Consider the following 23,316-nt stretch of genomic DNA (forward strand, 5'->3'; position numbering starts at 1 on the left):
GATGCAAATCCAGCTTCTTCACAAACTCACTTTATTCTCTTTTGCAATTCCACATATACACACCCAACAGCCAACGCCAGCTGTAGCCCCTTTATATATCCCGGTGAATACTATTAAACAATTAACATAGAAATAAGGTCTAAAGTGGATGATTGCAGTTAACCCATTCCTAACATAATCGGCACATCTTTCAGACTTTGGGAGGAAACTGGAGCACCCAGAGGAAACTCACGTGCAAACTCCGCACAGTGACCCAAGCCAGGAATTGAACCCAGGCCCCTGGCACTGAGAGGTTGCAGTGCTAACCTCTGTGCCACCGTGCCGTCCTTTTTGCATCTTTGAATCAGCAACAGCCCGTTTTCCCCCAAGGGGTTTTCCCGACATCTCAAAATGTGCACAGGTTAAAGGTGGAAGTCAGAGGGCATCAGAAGAAGTCAGGTTCACAACATGAGAAGATATATTCCTTCTTTAACCCCATCCATGTGCCAACACACACTCCCCTTTTTGCAGGTTCCTCCCCCCCCCCACCCCCTGCCACCGTAAGTGTCAGACTGGCTGGTGCGCTCAAATCCTGGTTCTGATGGGATGAGATGAAATTCCTTTAACCAGCATCAGTTTATATGATGTGCCAATGATGGAGAAAGTCTAATAAAAATATATTCTAACTTCAGGATGGTAACCCAGTATCTAACGCACAACATTCACACACGAAGACACTCCTCCAGAAATAGCTCCGTGTATAAATACTTCCAGCCTTTTATAGGAGCAGGTCAGACGAGATCACGCAGCAATCAAAGCTCTGTGTGAGACTCAAATCAACACTCAACCACTGCTGTGTTCCACCCCAGGCAGGGAAATCTCTGAAAACTACGATTAAGCCAAGATGTCTAAAGCCAAGAAGCCAGGTACAAAACCTTTCCAAGTACTGTGAGTTCATCCACACCACTGTCTGATATAAACAAATGTTTGCGTTGAGCTGTGCCAGTTTGCAGATGCGTAAAGGAGAACCTTTAACATGACTTGCTAAGTTAGGAATCCAGTTTGGTTGCTGTATGTGTGGTTGGCATCCATGCGTTGATCAGAAGTGGGTATTTGCCAGAGAGTTAAAACCAATTCCATCCTATTTCAATGTTTCTGCTGGGCAGGTTTGATTGACATTATCTTTCACTGTTTACTTGACCTCTTCACTCACTTTTTCCTTCCCTTGGAGCGAGAGTCAGAAAGATTAGCAGCTTAATTTTCATCTTGTTTGAACCACATCATCCCTCTTTCTTACGTATCTTCACAGCCATACTTTTTTTTACCCTTTGGGGAACAGGGAGAATAGTGGAAGGATTCTCAAGCTGATTAGCAGCCTATTGAACCGCGTTGTGAATGCTCCTTCCATGGCCAACAAGTCTTGGTGTTGGACTCGAACCCTGAGCTTCTGGTCCAACTGTAAGTGGACTACCCACTGTCCAAGGGAGTCCAACTATAAGGGCACTACCTACCTCCAAACACACTATGAACAAGTGCAGGTGTGGGACTTGAACCCAGAACTTCTGGCTCATTAGGGAGTACCCCTAAGGGGGGGTGCTCGCTAATGAGCTATAAGACCATTACTCCTCAGTAACTGATCCCTGTTGAGAACATCAATACTGTATATATAGATTGTACCTTAAGGAATCTCAATTTTAATCCAGCTTTCTATAGTATATGGAAATGTAATTATAGTTTCCTGCATAATGCATTATGGGTTGGTGATTCCTTTTAGAAACTTAGAATATAGTGAAATAATCCTGATAAGACAAAGAGGCTTAGACCATGATATTGGATGCATAACCAAGCAATCCATGAGCGTCAGTCTAGGTTCTGTTGTCTGACAGTGAGAACTGGTTTGTGTTTGGATAAATTGGCTTTCCAATGTCTTGAACCTTATTGATTCATAATTGCTGTGTATGAATCAGAAGAAATGGTCCAGGGACACTAAGGGACAATTTAGCATTGTCAATCAACCTAACCCGCACATCTTTGGACTGTGGGAGAAAACCGGAGCACCCAGAGGAAACCCACGCAGACAAGGGGAGAATGTGCAGACTCCACACAGATAGTGATCCAAACTGGGAGTCAAACTCGATTCCCTGGAACTGTTCTAACTGCTGTGCCACCGTACTGCCCCATGGTGCTTTAAAAACTGATCACGTTTTGATAGTGATGTCATTAGGCTGCAGGGGCTGCTGTTTTACTTTTAGTTTGTCCTCTGTACAGGCAAGAGTTCCTTCAATGAATCTGTTGTTGTTAGTTAGAATCTAAGTATGCAAACCACATTTGTACTTTTTCTTACAACCTACAATCCCCAACAGAGTTAGGACATTACAACTTTATACAGTGGCAAACACTCCTCATTGCCTGGGTTGACACTTCCCTTAAGCGATCCATGTCTGCAGGTGTAGGTTCCATAATGTTCTATTGTACCTTAGTAGTCTAAATGTGAAAATTGATTTGTTTCTGCAAACATTGGCTTTCCAAAGTCTTGCATTTTATTGGATTCATGTATGTAGAAGCAGTCGGAAGTTGAAAATAGCATATCAAAGATGAGGAGCTTGGCACCTCAACTCCCCAATTATAAATCTTGCTCTTATCCATGAAGCTCTTCTATTTCCACACCTTCCTTCAGTTGTGTACCCGAGCCTATACCATCTTCATTTCTGAATCTGGATCAGTGCTACCTCTCCAACCTTGTTGCAACACTCCTAATTTGAAAAGTTTCATAAGAACATAATAAGAACATAAGAAATAGGAGCAGGAGTAGGCCAACTAGCCCTTCGAGCCTGCCCCGCCATTCAATAAGATCATGGCCGATCTGTTTGTTTAGTAAAAAGTCTGACAACACCAGGTTTTAGTCTAACCTATTTATTTGATAATATATATATTATCAAATATATATATATAAAAATATATTTGATAATATATATATTATCAAATAAATAGGTTGGACTAAAACCTGGTGTTGTCAGACTTTTTACTGTGTTTACCCCAGTCCAACGCCGGCATACCCACATCATGACTGTTTGTTTAGACCATATCTGTAGTCACTTCTCATGAATTCCTCTCTCTACCCCGCTTGATGCCCTATCCACCTCATTGACAGGATGTTCCTATGTTTTGCTGTATTAAAATCTTTAAAGTTGTACATTAGTATGGCCACACTTGGAATACTGTGTGCAATTCTGGTCACCCTATTATAGAAAGGATATTATGAAACTAGAATGAGTGCAGAGAAGATTTATTAGGATCTACTGGGACTTGATGATTTGAGTTATAAGGAAAAGATGGATAGACTGAGACTTGTTTCCCTGGAGAATAGGAAGCTTAGGGGTGATCTTCTAGAGGTCTGTAAAATAATGAGGGGCATAGATCAGTTAGATAGTCAATCTTTTCCTAAAGGGGAGTCTAAAACCAGAGGGTTTAAGGTGAAGAGGGAGAGATACAAAAGGGTCCATCCATAGGGGCAATTTTTTCACACAAAGGGTGGTTAGTGTCTGAAAAAAGCTGCCAGAGGTAGTAGCAGAGATAGGTACAATTTTGTCTTTTAAAAAGCATTTAGACAGTTACATGGGTAAGATGGGTATAGAGGAATTTGGGCCAAACATGGGCAATTGGGACTAACTTCATAAAAAAAAGGCTGGCATGAACAAATTGGGTTGAAAGGCCTGTTTCCATGCTGTAAATCTCTATGACTCTAAAACCACTGTATTAATTCTAAAAAAAATTTAATTTTAGAAGTATTGTAGTTCTACAAGAAGACTTGCCCTTTGTTTAAAAGTTGTCTCAGTCCAGTTGTAGTATATATTGTCCTGTAATATAGAAATGTCTCGCGTTTAACCCTCGTATCTGGTAGACACTCTGCGAGTTCCCACTGCTAATATTTTAATGCTGATCGAATGACCTTTCTTGTCATTTGAAGTAATCACTTGACTATCCTTTATAGAGCTTGATGAAGAATCACGGATCTTGGCTGAGAAAGTCTTCGCTCATGATGCTAAAGAGGAAGATGAAAGAGACGAGATCTCGCCATTCGACGTGGCAGATGATTGTCCAATTGGACAAATTGAGATGCAGCACAATTTTATGGACAGAAAATCAAAGGAATCAACCAAAAAAAGGTACCAAAAGCATAAAAACTTGAACTACAACAACTTTCATTTATATATCTCACCTATTCCAAGATGTTTAACAGAAACATTGCAAAATTGACCAAGCCACAGAGGCAATGTTAGGTTAGACAACCAAAAATGTGGTCATAGCTTCTAAGAAGCAACTTAAAGGAGGGGAGAGAAGTTTATGGAGGAAATTCCAAAACTTTGAGCCAAAACAGCTAGAGGTGCATAGACCTAGAAGGCCTGCAGGGTTGGGGGAAGTTAAATAGATTGGGGCTTGGTAAACTCTCCTCTTCCCAATAGCAGATTTTCCACGTTCCATTAGCTGGCAGGTTCCTCACTGCATGGTTGGCGAACACTTGAAATGGCCATTGACTTTGACAGGACCTGAGGATCTTGCCAGCGGCCAATGGTGAGCCACCTCCCCTACCAGTAAACCCACTGTAAGGTGGACGGTAAATCCTGGCTGGGGAGCGGCAAGGCCATGGGAGGATATGAAAACAAGAATTAAGCTGTTGTGCCAAAGCTTCACAAGTCCATTAGAAAAAGCAAATCAAACGTTAGGCATATAGAAGGATAGAACTGAAAAGTAAGGAATATAAGCTTAACCTGTATTGAAGCTTGGTTAGACCACAGTTAGATTACTGTGTGCAGTTCCAGTCACCATATTATGGAAGAGATATAGAGACATTGGAGAGAGTGCTGAGAAGATTAGCAAGGATGATAAATGTCTGGGTTTACAAATCAGGAAAAGATTGATAGGCTGGGTCTCTTTTCTCTTGAAAAAATAAGGCTGAAGGGTGACCTCATAGGTGGCTTTAGGATTTTTTTTTGGAGTAGATACAGAGACCATGGACAGGATTTTCCAGCCGCGCTTGTCCCAAAACTGGAAAATCCCACCCGAGATCAGTGGACCTTTGCATGGTACCCCCCCACGCTCACTACGATTCCCGTAGTGGGCGGGATGGGAAAATTGCCCCGCTCACTTTGGTGGGGCACACAGTAGGTTTGAAACAACGTGATACAGGCAACGAAACCGTGCCAGCAGCGCACGATAAGGTATAGCCCCAGGGAGGGTACAAAGACATGCCCAGGCAGTCCACTGGCACCACCCCCTATCACCAACCCAGCATTTTCCTTTGGGTTCCCCCGGCATTGCTCCCTGCACTGCTCGCCACAGTTCCACCTGTATTGTCCCTTGGCACTGCCCCCAGCTCTACCCCCTGACTCTGCCCCAGCTCTGCCTCCTGACACTGTACCCTGGCACTGCTTCTAGCTCTGCCAATTGGCATTGGCTCCTGGCACTTCCCCTGGCACCGCTCCCAACACTGCCCTGGACTGTGCCCCCTGACATTCCGCACTTCCTCTAGCTCTGCCCCAGAACTATCACTCCCCCAGCCACCCCCAGGCACTGCCAGCACTTAGAAGAAAAAATGGAGTATTCCACCAATATTTCCTCTATTCAGAAGAGCACAACTCGAGGCATTCAATGTTAGTGAACAAGAAGTCCAACAGGGAATTTGGAAGAAAAGTGGCAATAATGTGGAACTCGCCACCAGGAAGTGGTTGAAGCAATGGATGTAATTAAGGGGAAAATAGACACGCAAGTATGAGAGGAGGGAACATCAACACAGACATGGACTGGTCAGGCTGAGCAACCTGTTTCTGTACTCTACCCATTCTATGGAGACTGGGAGCCAATGTAGGTTAGAGGGCAGAAGTGTGTTGGGTGAACAGGGTCTGGTGCTGGTTCCAGTGAGCAGAGATTTGGATGAGCACAAGTTTAAGTTGGTAGAGGGTAGGAGGCTAGCCAGCCAAGCATTGGAATCGCCAAGTCTAAAAGTTACAAAAATGTGGACAAGTTTCAGCAGCAGGTGATCTGAGGCAGGGGTGGAGCTGGGCAATGTTATGAAGCAGGAAATAGACTTGATGGCTGTGGTCAGAAGCTCACCTTGGGCTCAGACACAACATCAGACAGTTGCCAGGAGGAAGGATGGAAATGGTGTTTATGGAAACGACATTTGTAATGGGGACTAAAAATGTTGGCTTTGGTTTACCCAGTGTTAGGGCAATACTCTGTGGCTTGTGGAGGTGCTAGGAGTGGTAGTGGGGAGTCTATATGTGGTGTTCATAGGATAGGAGAAAGTCTACCCAATGTCAGAGCTGGATCAAAATGTTGCAGTGAAGTGTAAGATGCCTGTGGGGGAGATAAAATTTGATGTACAATGCCAGCTATTACCCATAATTGACATTATTGAATATTCTATCAATTTCACGTGGAGATTTTAGCCGGAATTCTCTAACCTTGGCTGTGGCTGGGATTTTCCAGTCCCGCTGCAATGAATGGAATTTTGACTGAGCGACAAATTCTCTGTTCTCGCTGGCAGTGGTAGTACAAGATCAGAGAATTCCAGCCTTTATGTATTTGATTATTAATAATTTATTATTTAATCATTTGTTTCTCCTTCTCTCCAAAGTCAGATTAAATTAACTTCAAAAAGTGAAATCAAAGCAGTTGAGATGCTAACTATTCAACTTCTAGCATGGACTTTGATCTGAATTCTGTGAGCCAATGAGACTTAATTGGAGTATCACTTCCTTTATTGTAGAATAATACACAGCTCTCCCCTTTGAGGAGGGAATCACAAGTTATTGATGTCTTCCTATTGTCATAGAGTCCCTACAGTGCAGAAGGAGGGCATTCGGCCCACTGCACCAACAACAATCCCATCCAGGCCCTATCCACATAACCCCACGTATTGGCCCTGCTAATCACCCTGACACTAAGGGTCAATTTAGCACGGCCAATCCACCTAACCCACACATCTTTAGACAGTGAGAGGAAACTGGAGGAAACTCATGCAGACACAGGGAGAATGTACAAACTTCACACAGATAGTGTGGAGGCCAGGATTGAACTGGGTCCCAGATGCTGTGAGGCAGCAATCCTAACCACTGTGCCACCATGCAGCCCTTGTAGAACATCAGAAAATAAAGAAGAAAAATCTTGCATTCATTCAACACCTTTCACATCCTTGGGGTATCCCAAGGTACTTTCAGAGCCAATGAACTTTGTTTGGAAGAAACTCTCTGCTGTTATGAAGACAAATTTGACAACCAACTTGCATAAGTACCCCACAAGTGGCAACTGGGATAAATGTCCAATTCACCTGTTTGTGTGTTGGTTGAGATATGAGTGTTTGACAACAGCTTTTTCCCCTACTTCACTTTGAATAGTGGAATCTACGACAAACACCCTGACAATAATGTGCTCTGTCATTGCACTCTCCATCAATGACTGAGAGATAACTAATACTGCAGTTATCACAGTCTGAAGTAGATGAATATTTCACCCCAACACCACACCCCCACAAACCATAGACTGCAACCTCACACTGAGGTAAAGTTCTCCAGTAGTCAGCATCCTACAGTAACTTGCTCCAGGTACTGTTCTCCACATCTGAGAGGTCACTCAGTCATGACTGTTAAACCAAATTCTGTCTTTGTCTAAGACCCATCCCGCATTTCCCAGCAGAGGTGACTGGGTGGTATGGTGCACATGGCTAGCACTGCTGTCTCAGAGCGCCAGGGACCTGGGTTGAGTCACATGCGGAGTCTGCACATTCTCCCCCTGTCTATGTGGGTTTCCTCCGGGTGCTCCACTTTCCTCCTATGGTCTGAAAGACATGTTTGTTAGGTGCATTGACCATGCTACATTCTCCCTCAGTGTACCTGGAGTGTGATGACTAGGGAATTTTAACTTCATTGCAGTGTTAATGTAAACCTACTTGTGACACTAATAAATAAACTTTAAAACTGGATGAGGGTCTATTACCCATTGATCTGGGCAGTGTGTCCAATTGTAATGATTGCATGGTTCCTCAGCAAAGAACAGGGTCTGACATTAAGTAACACTTATCTCATCGCTCAGTACATCAGAAGGCAGTGAAGTAGTAGCATTGCCACTGGACTAGTAATCCAGAGACCCAGGGTAATGCTGTGGGGACCATGGCAGATGGTGAAATTTTAATTCAATAAAAATCTAGAATTAAAAGCCTAATGATAGCCACAAAACCATTGTCAATTGTTGTAAGAACCCATCTGGTTTACTACAATCCTTTAGGGAAGGAAGTGGGTGGCATGGTAGCACAGTGGTCAGCACTGCTGCTTCACAGCTCCAGGGTCCTGGGTTCGATTCCTGGCTCGGGTCGCTGTCTGTGTGGAGTTTGCACATTCTCCTTGTGTCTGCATGGGTTTCCTCCGGGTGCTCCGGTTTCCTCCCACAGTCCAAAGATGTGCGGGTTAGGTTGATTGGCCATGATAAGAAATTGCCCCTTAGTGTCTAGGAATGCGTAGGTTAGAGGGATTAGTGGGTATAATATGTAGGGATATGGGGGTAGGGCCTGGGTGGGATTGTGTTCGGTGCAGACTCGATGGGCCGAAGGGCCTGTTTCTGCACTGTAGAGTTCTATGTTCTACCTGTGTTCCTTATCTGGTCAGGCCTACATGTGACTCCAGACCCACAGCAATGTGGTTCAATCATGACTGCCCTCTGAACTGGTCCTGCAAACCACTCAGACCAAACACAATTAGGGATGGACTGTAAATGCCAATGATGTCCACATCCCATGTAAGAATTTTAAAAATTTGCTAACTAAGCGATTTTGGTGGTGATAACATGTGTTCCAAGTCCACGTCTCAATCTTTCCTTTAAATAACATTGGATTGACTCTTGAAATGTGTCCCCCTATCAGGTTGAAGATAATAATGAGAGCAAAGGAAATTGCTGCTTCAGTGCCGGTTCCCCAAGTCCCTGAAGCCACACACCGCACAGGATCTGTCATTCAGATGGTGCAGCCTTCATATGCAAATGTACCAGAGTTCCAGAGAGTCACTATTTCTGGAGACTATGCGTCAGGGGTAAGTTAACTCTTGCTTGATTGAATTGAGCTTTATTCCTCATGTCATCCCTTCCCGTCTACAGGGAGAGGTCTCCCACCCACCTGAGTCATAAAACGGGCAGAATCTGGGGAAGAGTGGGGTCAGGGAAACTTTGGTAAGAGTAGAAGAGTTTTTCCAAGCATGGAGAGAACCAGAGGACAAAGTAAGAGAGAAACATGGGGTTTTGCAATGATAAACTGGTGTAGCCAAACAGGGCCTATGGGATTGGGTTTGCAATAAGTGTAGTGTCCGATTATCCGTTCCATTGGCTAGAGCTCACCAAAAAATTGTCAAGTTGTTGCAAAAACTCAACAGTTTACCCAATGTGTTTTAGAGAAATAGATCTTTTATCCTTCATGGGTCTGACCTATTGCTGACTCCAATCCCACACCACACTTACTTGTTGTCTGAAACAGCCTCAGTTTTGCCAAACGCTACAAAAAGTGGTGTAAAACCAAACAGGCCACACAACAGCTATGACCTAGGTGTCCAATTTGAACTGTAAAAGCACAGCTTGTTGACCCTACAAAGTCCTCTAACATTTGGGGCCTTGTGTCAAAATTGTGTCCTACATACATGTCCAACAGCTTGACATTGATACACTCGATAAATCAGACGTGGCACTCAATGGCTCCTTCATCACCATCCTGGACACTTCCCAGCCCCACTGGCAGGACAGACCTACCCTGACATAGGCATTAGCATCGGAATTCTACTGCCTCACCCGCCATGACTCGCAGCTGGTGGACAACGAAAATATCTGTTGATCTTGGGTAGGAATTCCAGGAGTGTGGTCGTAAAACCCACCTTAGGAGGTGGCCCAGTGAGTCTGCAGCATTGATTCTGAATCCCATGAAGGCCTCAGGTCAAATATGGGCAATCCTGCTGATTACCATCTACCACCCACACTCACGGCTGAATCAGTACCCCTCCATGTTGAACACCACTTGGGAAGAAGCGGTGAGGGTGGCAAGGACACAGAATGTACTATGGGGGGGACCTGAAGGTCCATCACCAATAGGGCTGAGTTGACCCAGCCTGCTCAGAGCAAAAACAAAGCCTGAAGAAGAGCGGTTTATATAAGTTGCATAGAATTATATCAAATTTATAACTGAAACCAATCAACCCAAATAATTCCTGTTGGTGTTTATGTTCCACACAAGTCTAGTTCCACACTCCTCCATCTCACTTGATTAACGTTTCTGTAATATTTTGGAAAGAGTGGTGACTTCCAAAGGGAGTAACTGAAGAACAATTTAGGGACAGGAATAACTATACACCGAGAGTGAGCAAGATGCTACCGATTGTTTCGATTCAGTCTCTTTATTGCCTGGGAAAGCCCCAGGATTTGCACGCTTTGGCCCAATTGGCTGAATGGGTTACATGACCCTCAGAAGCCTCGCCCCTTGAAGAGGTTCACTACCACAATATCTAATCCTGGCCCACTCTAGTACTTCAATGGCTTTTCCTTTAGTGTATCTGGAAGATGGTTTGAAGAATGCCCTGACATATGAAATAAACAAACAATTCCACGCATTTCCCTTTCAGAATTGCTGACAATAAATCTGCATTATAAGAGAACATAATTTTTGAGTAGAATACTTCGAATTCAGAGTTGCTTAATTCAAATTATTTGAGAACTCATTTTGCACTAAATTCCTACATTGACTTATCATAGAATCCTGCAGTGCAGAAGGAGGCCATTCGGCCCATCAAGCCTGCACCGACAACAATTCCCACACAGGCCCTATCCCCTTAACCCCATGTATTTACTCTGCTAATCCTCCCGACACCCAGCAGCAATTTAGCACAGCCAATCAACCTAACCTGCACATCTTTGGACTGTGGGAAGAAACCGGAGCACCCAGAGGAAACCCACACAGACAAGGGGAAATGTATTGAGCACTTCTGCATTGAAGCAAATAGAAATTTTGGAAATTGATAAACCTGTTCCACAATTTAACCAATCCCTTTGGTGGAGATGTGAAAACCGTCGGCGGTTTGAAATGGGTACTTGAGCTTTCCCAGGCCCTGTTTTTAGGGTAGCACAGTGGCACAATGGTTAGCACTGCTGCCTCACAGTGCCAGAGACCCTGAGTTCAATTCTGGCCTTGGGTGACTGTGTAGAGTTTGCACATTCTCCCTGTGTTTGCATGGGTTCCTCTGGGTGCTCCAGTTCCCTCCCATATTTCAAAGAGGTGCAGGTTAGGTGGATTTGCCATGCTAAATTGCCCCTTAGTGCCCCAAGATGCGTCGGTTAGTGGGATTAATACATGGAGTTGCAGGGATAGGGCCTGGGTGGGATGCTTTTTCAGAGAGTCAGTGCAGACCCTATGGGCCAAGTGGCCTCCTTCTGGACTCTAGGGATTCTGTGATTCTATTCCCATTGACAAACTGAAGTGGAAACTGCCAGATGAAGGTTGAATTATCACTTACTAAAAGTAACGGCGCTGTTACTGTGACTCTGAGAGCAGCTGGCCTTTTTATATTGGATATTCTGGGACTGGAATAGTCACATCTGATCGATATGGAAACCTCAGCACCACTCAGCTGACTCCGGCAGCATAACTGTAACTGGATCTGGCTATGGCTTGCCACCTACTATAAGTCTACAGATGGTTCCATTGTCCTTCCTTTGTGTAGGAGCTTCTGTCATCAGGAACATTTTTGCTCCTATGTTCCACTAGATCATAATACTAAATAAATCTTCTTAATTTGATATCAAGACTGTGCACATACAAGACATGATTGCAATAGGTCACATAAAAATAATTGACAAAATGGTAAGTGATAAAGCAATTGACATTAGACCCATCCAGCTACAATGGGACATTTGTCACTGTCAGTCATACTATACCTTGAAATCATGGGACCTGCACATACACTTTCAGTGCCCGTAGCCCAGTCTTAATCATTCAGCGTTCCTTCTGCACTGAAGAAAAAATGTATTCCCAAATATTTCAAAATAACCATTCTAAATATTTTAAATCAGGGCAGGGACAGCACGGTGACACTGCTGCCTCACAGCATCAGCTTCAATTCCATCCTCGGATGACTGTCTGTGTGGAGTTTGCACATTCTCCCCATGTCTGTGTGGGTTTCCTCCGGGTTCTTCCCACAGTCCAAAGATGTGCGGGTTAGGTTGATTGGCTGTGCTAAATTGCTGCTTGGTATCAGGGAGATTAGCAGGGTAAATACATGGGGTTATGGGGATAGGACCTGGGTGGGATTGTTGTCGGTGCAGGCTCACTGGGCTGAATAGCCTCCTTCTCCACTGTAGATTCTATGATAACTCAATGTGGGAATTTAGTGCAAAACGAATTCTCAAATAATTTGAATTAAGCAACTCTGAATTCAAAGTATTCTACTCAGAAATTATATTGTCTTATAATGCAGATTTACTGTCAGCAATTCTGAAAGGGAAGTGCGCGGAATTGTTTGTTTATTTCATATCCTTGTGCACACTTCTGCCCCTTCGAGGAATAGCAGAGAAGTGTTGGAAGGATCATTAGGTTGATGAGTTAATCTGTTGTGTTCATGGTCGACAAGCCCTAGAGCTGGGCTTGAACACAGAGCTCTTGGCTCACAGGCTGGGGTGTCACTGATTGAACCTTAAGGCCTTCACCAAGTAACTATAACTCACTCTTACTGTGAGCAACAAGTTCCTTCTTCCTTCTTCGCAAACATAAGACTGAGATCATTGCTTGAGATAAGTCTAAAGGAAATGAAAATCAAAGCTAACTTTAACCACCGACGTAACTGATCCATGCAAGTTACTGATATATTGTGAGTTTGTTAAAGAGTCAGCTAGGGCCATAAACATGATATGATTGAAGTAACTAGCATGAATGGCGCTAACAAACCAAGTTTCTAAGCAGAAAGGACCCAACAACAGGAGTGAAACTGCACATTCACTTAATGCACTACCACTCTCAGAATAGAATAGAATCAGAATAATATTTGGCAGATTGCATTTGAAAGAATTATCCAACTATCCAGGGGGCAGCACTGTGGCACAGTGGTTAACACTGCTGCCTCGTAAGGCTAGGGACCCGGGTTTAATTCCCAGCTTGGGCCATCATCTATGTCTATGTGAAGTCTGCACATTCTTCCCATATCTCAGTGGGTTTCCTCCAGGTGCTCCACAATCCAAAGACGCACAGATAAGGTGAATTACAGCCAATGTATCCACTATCTCTGTAGCTACTTCTTTTCAGATCCTAGGACACAAGCCATCAGGGCCAGGGAACTTATCTGCCCCATTACTTGTCTAATATTATTTCTCTAATGATGGTGATGGTACTTAATTCTCCCCGTATTCTTTAGTATTAATGGAAATGTTCAAAGTATCTTCCACCATAAAGACTGATGCAAAATATCTGTTTAACTCCTCTGCTATTTCTTTGCTGTCCATAACTATCTTCCCAGATTCATTTTCTAAGGGGACTATATTCACTTTGATCTTTCTCTTCCTTTTTATATACTTAAAGGAGATCTTATTGTCAGTTTTTATATTTAGTTTAGTTACACTCATTTATTTTCTCTTGCTTAGTCTTTTTAGTCCTCCTTTGCTGGATTCATCACATTCTTCAGGGCTATCGCTGACTTTTGCCTCCTTATGTGCTCTTTCTTTCTCTTAATACTCTCCTTAACTTCCTTGGTTAGTCATCTCTTAGAATCTTTCCTCCTTACTGGCATATATTTTTGTTGAGAGTCATAAATTACCTCCTTAAATGTCTCCCCCTGCTTGTTTACGGTCTTTCCTGCTCATCTATCTGCCCAGTCCACTTTAGCTAACTCTATCCTCATTTCATTGTAGTTCACTTTATTTAAGTCAAACACAATTGTTTCTGACCCAGGTTTCTCACTCTCAAACTGAATATTAAATTTTATCTCGTTATGATCACTATTTCCTAGGGGATCTTTTACTCTAAAGGACATTAGTGAACCAGATGCTTCCTCTACTGATAGCTTTGTGGTATTTTACTGATACTAGTTTTATGTTGCAGATTTTATGAATGGAATTTAAATTCCACCAGCTGCCATGTTGGGATTTGAACTCATATAGGATCATACAATCCCTACAGTGCAGAAGGAGGCCATTTGGCACATCAAATTTGCACTAACCACATTCCTACCCAGACCCTTTTCCCATAACCCCATATATTTCCCCTGTTAATCTCCCTTACACTAGAGTCAATTTAGTGTGGCCAGTTAGCCTAACCTGCATGTCTTTGGACTGTGGGAGGAAACTGGAGTACCTGGAAGAAACCCACACAGACATGGGGAGAATGTGCAAATCCACAGTGACCCAAGGCCAGAATTGAACACTGGTCCCTGGCACTGTGAGCCAGCAGTGTTAACCACTGTGCTACCATTGCTGCCCCTTGATCCCCAGATCATTAATCAGGTGTCTAAATCAGTGACATTACCGCTGTAATGCCAAGATGACCGTGCTGACTTAGGAACAATTGAACATTGGAGGAAATTCAAGAGGCTGGATCCACCATGAGATTGACGACTTACTCTTTATGAATAGGTAACCGTGGAAGATTTTGAAGTTGCCTGCAAGGGTCTGTATAGAGCTCTGACCATTCGGGAGAAATACATGCGGCTGTCATTTCAGAGATTCTGCAGAACCACTTCCCACTTCCTGCGGACCATGGGTTCTGAGCATTGGAAAGAGGAGGATGAAATGCACCCAGGTAAGGATATAGAAATGTGAGGAAAGATTAAATCCATCTCACCCACCCCAGTGGTCAGTCCTGTTTCACATTCTGATCCAAACATTTTCATCTATGCTAAAGCTAAATTACACTGCTCTTAGATACGGAATAGAACTGAATTGCTTTCCCATTGATTATCTGAGTCAGTGCTTGTTACATTCTTAAACTACAAAGCCTGGATGAAGGATAGCACAGTGGCACAGTGGTTAGCTCTACTGCCTCGCAGTGCCAGGGACACAGGTTCAATTCCAGCTTTGGATGACGGTGTGGAGTTTGCACATTCTCCCTGTGTCTGCATGGGTTTCCTCCCACAGCCCAAAGATGTGCAGGTTAGGGGAATTAGTGGGGTAAATACTTGAGCCTAGATAGGATGTGGTGTTGGAGAGTCGATGTGCTTAAGTGGTCTCCTTCTGCACTGGAGGGATTCTATGATTGTATGGCTGAAAGTTATGGGAGAAAGGTGGGTCATCAAGAATTATTGATTAGTTGTCCAGATTGTCAGAGGAGGGATGGCTGAGGAAGATAAAGGGAAGGTACAACTTTGGGAAAGAATTGGCTAGAGTTGGATGGTGTTTTATTTAATAAATAATCTAACTATACCCCCATCCTCATAGCCCTACAAGTGCCTATCCAATTAACTTTCCTACTTCCACATTCCTCATAGGCAGCGAATTCCAGCTCATTAGCACTCACTGCGTTAAGAAAAGGTTCTTCCTCACCCCGCAACTCTGCACCCAGATTTCTTGCCCAAATCTTTAAACCCAAGTCCCCTTGTCCCTACACCTGTAGCTGATGGGAACTATTTTGCCATGTCTACCTTAAATAGACCTGTAAATAATCCTCCGCCCTTCTATTAGATCTCCCCTTGAATTTCTTTGATCAAAGGAGAATAAGGCCAGCTTCTCCAACCTGACCTTATCCGGGAACTATTCTGATAAATCTCCTCTGAACCTTCTTAAGGACCCTGACTCACATCCTTCCTAAAGTGTGGTGGCCAGAACTGGGTGCAGTTGTGGCGTAACCAGAGCTTTATGAAGGGTCAGCAGAGCTTTCCCACTTTTGTACTCAATATTCATGATGCCCAAGATCCCATATTTTCAACAGTGTCCTGCCAACATCAAAGATGTCCATAAATACCCAGGTCGCTCCAATCCTGCACACTCTTTAAAATTGTGTCAATAAGCCCATATGGCTTCTCCTGTCCCGACTGCTGAAAAGCATCACCTCATGTTTCTCTATGTTCAATTCCATCTGCCACTGGTTTATTCTGCTAACCTAACTGTGTGTGAGGGTTATTTGTATTATCAATTGGTAGGGCTGGATATAACAATTGGGAGTATGGGGGTTCAACCAGAAAAGGACCTCATCAGTGAAGTGAATGAATGTCTGTGAGAGCTAGAATTCTGCAAAGTGTCCTATATCATATCTATCATCTTTAACCAAGAGCCATACTCTCCAACTTCACTATGATAATTTTGTCCATTATGTCTCCTTCCATGTTGCTGGATATGTGGTGTCTATCTCCTTAAGGTGCTACAGCAGAAGTGGGTCACCTGACTTGAGGGTCCAATGTTTAAAGTTTATTTATTATTGTCACAAGTAGGCTTACATTAACACTGCAATGAAGTTAATGTGAAAATTCCCTAGTTGCCACGCTCCAGCGCCTGTTTGGGTATACTGAGGGAGAATTTATCATGGCCAATGCAACTAACCAGCACATCTTTCGGACTGTGGGAGGAAACAGGAGTACCCGGCAAACCCACGCAGACACGGGGAGAATGTGCAGACTGCACACAGACAGTGACCCAGCCGGGAATCAAGCACAGGTTCCTGATGCTGTGAGGCAAGAGTGCTAACCACTGTGCTACCATGCAGTCCATTGCCCTATTTTGTAACCACGTGGTCACAATGAGACAAATGCTTTATGTGTGGTGAGGGGTGCCAAGGAGGCTGAAATGAGTTGTGATTTACTATGGTCTTTAAGTCAATAGAGAAATCAATGCCTCAGTGACAGTGCTACTTACAGGAATGTGTGGAATGCAACTGAATGCCAGTCCACTATTGCCTATCAACTGAAATTGCTTGTGTTGATTTCTGTTGGCGAATGTCGGAACATTCCCATGACACCCATTGTTATTTCAGCTTTCCAAATGTGGAATTGCCTTTTTATCTGTATTTGTAATGTCAAACCTTGACACAGTTATTAGCTGATTCAACTGTGGAAAGTAATGTAGGGAATTAAGATACTTCCTGGGACATTTCTGTTAGATCTGGAACTTTGGGCAGGAGGTCAAACTATCAGCGAGGCAAGGATATTTTGGCCTTGGAGGGAGTGCAGAGGAGGTTTACTAGGCTGATACCGGAGTTGAGGGGGTTGAGCTATGAGGAGAGGCTGAATAAACTAGGCTTGTACTCGTTAGAGTTTAGAAGAATGAGGGGAGATCTCATTGAGACGTATAAGATGATGAATGGGATGGATAGGATAGAGGTGGAGAGACTCTTCCCGCTCAAAAAAGACAGTAGGACTAGGGGGCACAGCCTCAAGATAAAGGGGAGGTGGTTTAGAACGGAGTTGAGGAGGAACTTCTTCACTCAAAGGGTGGTGAATCTCTGGAATTCTCTGCCCGTTGAAGTGGTGGAGGCTGCCTCGCTAAATATTTTTAAGAAGCGGGTTGATGGGTTCTTGATAAGAGAGGGGATTAAGGGTTATGGGGAGAGGGCGGGAAAGTGGAACTGAGCCACGACAGATCAGCCATGATCTTATTGAATGGCGGGGCAGGCTCGAAGGGCTAGATGGCCTACTCCTGCTCCTAGTTCTTATGTTCTTAGAAGAGTGGGGAAAGTGATATGGTCAAACTTGTCTGTGTTGTCTGCTTTCTAAGAGCTTGCTGTGGGGACTAGATAAAGTGTCATGTTCCTCATTGATTCGCCCAGGTCTGTCCTCAGCTCTGCTCTTCTCTGTTTCTTTTTCAGCCTTTACCAGGCAACATTGGGGTCACTGGAATGCTGATTGATCACACTCTCCATCCCCATTCATTATTTGAGGAATTTACATAGAATAATGCAGCACAGGAACAGGCCCTTCAGCCCATGATGTTGTGCTGAACATGCCACCAAATTAAACCCTTCTGCCTGCCCTTGGACCAGATCCTTCTATTCCCTGCACATTCATGTGCTTATCTAAGCACATAAACTAGGCTTGTACTCGTTAGAGTTTAGAAGAATGAGGGGAGACCTCATTGAGACGTATAAGATGATGAATGGGGTGGATAGGATAGAGGTGGAGAGACTCTTCCCGCTCAGAAAGGACAGTAGGACTAGGGGGCACAGCCTTAAGATAAAGGGGCGGGCAGTTTAGAACGGAGTTGAGGAAGAACTTCTTCACTCAAAGGGTGGTGAATCTCTGGAATTCTCTGCCCGTTGAAGTGGTGGAGGCTGCCTCGCTAAATATTTTTAAGACGCGGGTTGATGGGTTTTTGATAAGAGAGGGGATTAAGGGTTATGGGGAGAGGGCAGGAATGTGGAACTGAGCCACGACAGATCAGCCATGATCTTATTGAATGGCGGGGCAGGCTCGAACCTATTTCTTATCTAAAAGCCCCTTAAACACCCTTATTGTATCTGACTGCACCACCACCTCTGGCAGCACGTTCCAGACACAGATAGGAGATTAATTATTCCATGTGATGGAGGGATTAAGACCCAAAGCTCCGATGAAAGGTTACAGCTCTGAAATGTTGACCACTTCCCTTGTTAGATGCTACCAGACCTGTTGAATATTTCCAGCTTTATATTAGCACCAAATGTTCCAACACAATCTAAAGTTTCTGTATGGGTATATCCCCTTGTCATAATCAAATCTCATCCAACCTTACAATTACCCATACTTTAACTATGGTCACGTCACTTAATATCTCATTTGGTTGGCATCCATTTTATCACAGCTGCCTTTACGTTATTTTCCATTATCACATTAGTTTGCAAATGTTCAAATGCAGCTAGTTCAGGTGGGAGTTATGGTGAAGCCACCTTTTTTTAAGCTTAAACTCCAACCCAGAGCATTTTTTTTCTGAACTTAAGCTGGCTTTACATGCCCTTCCTGCTCCGAACCCTCCCCAGTTATATGGATTGACAATGGCACCAAAATACACCAAAGAAACCTCCCTTTTTACAGCAAAAATAAAAGACAATATTTGCGTTTAAGTACCCCATCTATTTTAGTAATGGACTGCTTTGCATGGAATATGTTTTGAAGGCATCCTCAGACATAGAATTGGAAAATCATACAGCAGAGAAGCAGGTCACTCAGACCATAGTTCTTATCCCTGTTTTTCAAACAGCTATCCAATTAGTCCCAATTTTCCCCTAGCTCTGAGAATTTTCCCTGTTGTCACAGGGGGAGGTGGAGGTGCAGCGACACTGTCATTGGTGTAGCACTTCAAAAGCCGAGCCCATGCTGTGAGACATGTGTTCAAATCCCATCACATCTGCGATTGGAATTTAATATTCAATTAATAGAATCTGGACCTGTAAAACTAGGTGAACATCAATTGTTTGTTTAAAAACCTTATCTGGTTCACTAATGCCAATGAGAGAAGGAAATCTGGTGTCCTTTAGCTAGTCTGGCTCATGTGTGACTCCAGAAGCACAGCAATGGTCTTAACTACGCACTGAAATGGCGAAGAAAGTCACCCAGCTAAAGAGAAATCAGGGATTGGCAACAAATGTTGGCCTTCCCACTGATGCTTGCAAAAGGAAGAATAAAATATAGGGATTATAAGAAGGAAATTCTTAGGATTGAGATTTGGGGGAAGAATTATTGCAAATGGCACGCTGACTCTTGATTTAGATACAGGGAGGTGGAAGTTGGTGGAGGACAATATAATTCCAATTACATTGTTATAGGGGAACCATTGTATGAAAGCTCAGAGGAAAAATTACCACAATAACATTAACAAAAGGTTAAGGCAAAGGGTTGGACAGCTGGCAGAGAAGGAAAGATTGATTTCTTCTCATGCAACCATTGTCTTGTACCTGGTATCTACTTCTGCTTATGTCTGGAATAAGAAATATCATTCTTTTTATTTCAGTATTTACCTACTGTAAGCATGGAGAGGACCCTTTTGAGACAAAAAATCTACCTGAAAATCTCGACTATATCTGCAAGATGAAAGATGGCGTGATCTTTGTTTATGCCAATAATGAATCAGTCAAGAGGAATGAGCCCAAAGACCTACCCTACCCAGATCTGCCCACCTTCATCGACGACATGAATTTTCTAATCGCCTTGATCGCTCAGGGGCCTGTGTAAGTCAGCATCTCACTGGAAAAGATACTTTAGACCTAATTCTTTCAATTGTCAATTAAAAACATTGGAAATTAAGCTTTCCAAAGAGTCCATTAAATCAATGCACTATAGCAGATCAGGAAGCTCCCAGGATTTATATTGGTACATTAGTCTTTGCCAAGATAACATGAAAGCAATTGTCCACCAGGTCTCTAGTCTTAGATGGGAAAAAGCCCGAGACTTGTTCTGAATAACGTGTGTATGTGTATTATTAATGCTTACTAAGGACAAGTTCAGGTCAGCTGTAATTCTTTCCTTGCTCTTCTCATGGATCACTTCTCATACTCACACATAGGGTGGGATTTTCACACTGGGAGAATCTCCCAGTCCGGCTGACAGTGCTGCCCCACTGTGGGTTTTGCGATGGCGAGGGGTGCATTCAGCGAGAAACCCTGTTGATACGGACAGGACCAGAAGATCTGTCGCTGTCCAACGGCAAGCCACTGTCCAAGACAAGCTACCCTCTGCACCCTTTGCATGGTGGGTTGGGTGGAAAATCCCACCCTATATATAGTGATGTTCACCTCAGGGAGGAATTAGCCCCACATGACATGATGGCACAGTGATTAGCGTGCTGCCTCACAGCGCCAGGGATCCGGGTTCGATCCCCGGCTTAGGTCAATGTCTGTGTAGAGTTTGCACGTTCTCCCCATGTCTGTGTGGGTTTCCTCTGGATGCTCCAGTTTCCTCCCACATCCTGAAAGACGAAAACGGCTAATGTTACGCCGTTGTTTAAGAAGGGTGGCAGGCAAAAGGCAGGGAATTATAGGCCGGTTAGTTTAACGTCTGTTGTAAGTAAAATGTTAGAATCCGTCATCAAGGAGGAAATAGCGAGGCATCTTGAGGGGAATTGCTTGATAGAGCAAACGCAGCACGGTTTCGTTAAGGGGAAGTTGTGTCTGACAAATTTACTGGAGCTCTATGAGGATGTGTCTAGGGCGGTGGATAGAGGAGAGCCGGTGGATGTGGTCTTTCTTGATTTTCAGAAGGCATTTGACAAGGTACCTCACAAGAGGTTATTGCAGAGGGTAAGGGGGCATGGAGTTGGGGGTAGGGTGTTAGCGTGGATAGAGGATTGGCTGTCAAATAGGAGGCAGAGAGTGGGGGTCAATGGGTGCTATTCGGATTGGCAGTTGGTGACTAGTGGAGTGCCCCAGGGGTCGGTGCTGGGGCCTCAGCTATTTACCATTTATATAGATGATCTGGAGGAGGGAACCGAGTGTATGGTGTTGAAATTTGCTGATGACACCAAGATTGGTGGAACGGCAAATTGCGCAGAGGGTGAAGAGAGTCTGCAGAAGGATCTAGATAGGCTGGGCGAATGGGCCAGGAAATGGCAAATGGAATTTAATGTTGGCAAGTGCGAGGTGGTCCACTTTGGTAGGAAGAATGGTAGGAAGGACTATTACTTACATGGCGAAAAACTGCAGCAGGCGACGGTGCAGAGGGACCTCGGGGTTCTTGTGCATGAGTCGCAAAAACCCAGCCTGCAGGTGCAGCAGGTGGTCAGGAAGGTGAATGAGATGCTGGCCTTCATAGCGAGGGGGATTGAATATAAAAGTAGGGAGGTCTTGCTGCGGCTGTATAGGGCACTGGTGAGGCCGCAGCTGGAGTACTGTGTGCAGTTTTGGTCGCCGCACTTACGCAAGGATATTTTGGCCTTGGAGGGAGTGCAGAGGAGGTTTACTAGGCTGATGCCGGAGTTGAGGGGGTTGAGCTATGAGGAGAGGCTGAATAAACTAGGCTTGTACTCGTTAGAGTTTAGAAGAATGAGGGGAGATCTCATTGAGACATATGAGATGATGAATGGGATGGATAGGATAGAGGTGGAGAGACTCTTCCTGCTCAGAAAGGACAGTAGGACTAGGGGGCACAGCCTCAAGATAAAGGGGGGGCGGCTTAGAACGGAGTTGAGGAGGAACTTCTTCACTCAAAGGGTGGTGAATCTCTGGAATTCTCTGCCCGTTGAAGTGGTGGAGGCTGCCTCGCTAAATATTTTTAAGACACGGGTTGATGGGTTTTTGATAAGAGAGGGGATTAAGGGTTATGGGGGGAGGGCGGGAATGTGGAACTGAGCCACGACAGATCAGCCATGATCTTATTGAATGGCGGGGCAGGCTCGAAGGGCTAGATGGCCTACTCCTGCCCCAATTTCTTATACTCTTATGTGCTGGTTAGGTGCATTGGGCCGTGCTAACTTCTCCCTCAGTGTACCTGAACAGGTGCCAGAGTGTGGGACTAGGGGATTTTCATTGTAACTTCATTGCAGTGTTAATGTAAGCCTACTTGTGACAGTAATAAATAAACTTAACCTATCAACGGGAGGAATTCTCCATGCAACATGTGTTTGGCGGTGGCAGAATGTGGCTCATCATTGGCTGGTGGCAGGATCTTCTGATCCCGCCACTGTCAATGGGGTTTCCCATTGAATATAACCCTCGCTGCTGGGAAAACTACGATGGGGATGGACTGGAAGATCCTGCCAGCACAAATGGCTGGAAAATTCTACCCATTAACCATGATTATTATATTTGATTATAACTATGATGTTAACTATGTAAATCTGTGGAATTCCCTGCCCAGTGAAGCAGTCGAGGCTGTCTCATTGAATGTTTTTAAGGAAAGGATAGATGGATTTTTGAATAGTAAATGAATTAAGGGTGGGTAAGTGGAGCTGAGTGCGCGAGAAGATCAGCCATGATCTTATTGAATGGCGGAGCAGGCGTGGGGCACCAGATGGCTTACTTCTGCCCTTAGTTCTTATATTCTAACTATGTGACATTATCTATATAAGATGAACTCTATATGACATTCAGTGGGTTAACACCTTACCCTATGGTTTTCTGCTCTGAATATAATTTATTCATTAGTATGGAATATTTAAAGATGGTTTTACCGCTCTGCAATTACAGCAAAGCAAACCTTGACTGATTTATTTTAAAATATGAAGGATTGTACGTGAAAATGGAATGAGACATGCCTACTTCTCCAAATGTTCAATCTCAGGAGAGCTGCTTTATTTAAAACAGAACACTGCGATATGAGGGTTAATCCACTGAATGTAACATGGCTAATTCACAATACCCCTGTTCCTGGGAACTGTTCCTTTAGAATGGACAACTGTGCACGTCACTCCACTGTTCGAGAGAGGGAAACTGGTGAA

General features: G+C 44.0%; 1 protein-coding gene across 1 annotated transcript in view; it reads left to right on the top strand.

The window, feature by feature from the left end:
• The first annotated feature begins 780 nt into the window (after positions 1–780).
• ampd1 (adenosine monophosphate deaminase 1 (isoform M)) overlaps positions 781–23,316 on the top strand; it is a 62,660-nt gene continuing 40,124 nt past the window's right edge. The window contains exons 1-5 of the mRNA XM_080210200.1: positions 781–905; positions 3,971–4,145; positions 8,894–9,059; positions 14,620–14,785; positions 19,897–20,113. Coding sequence (XP_080066326.1) covers positions 884–905; positions 3,971–4,145; positions 8,894–9,059; positions 14,620–14,785; positions 19,897–20,113 — 746 coding nt within the window. The 5' untranslated portion in view covers positions 781–883. The remainder of the gene's footprint in view (positions 906–3,970; positions 4,146–8,893; positions 9,060–14,619; positions 14,786–19,896; positions 20,114–23,316) is intronic.

Source organism: Carcharhinus amblyrhynchos, chromosome 22 (genome assembly GCF_965287045.1).
Source record: "Carcharhinus amblyrhynchos chromosome 22, sCarAmb.v2.hapA, whole genome shotgun sequence".
Lineage (NCBI taxonomy): Eukaryota > Metazoa > Chordata > Chondrichthyes > Carcharhiniformes > Carcharhinidae > Carcharhinus > Carcharhinus amblyrhynchos.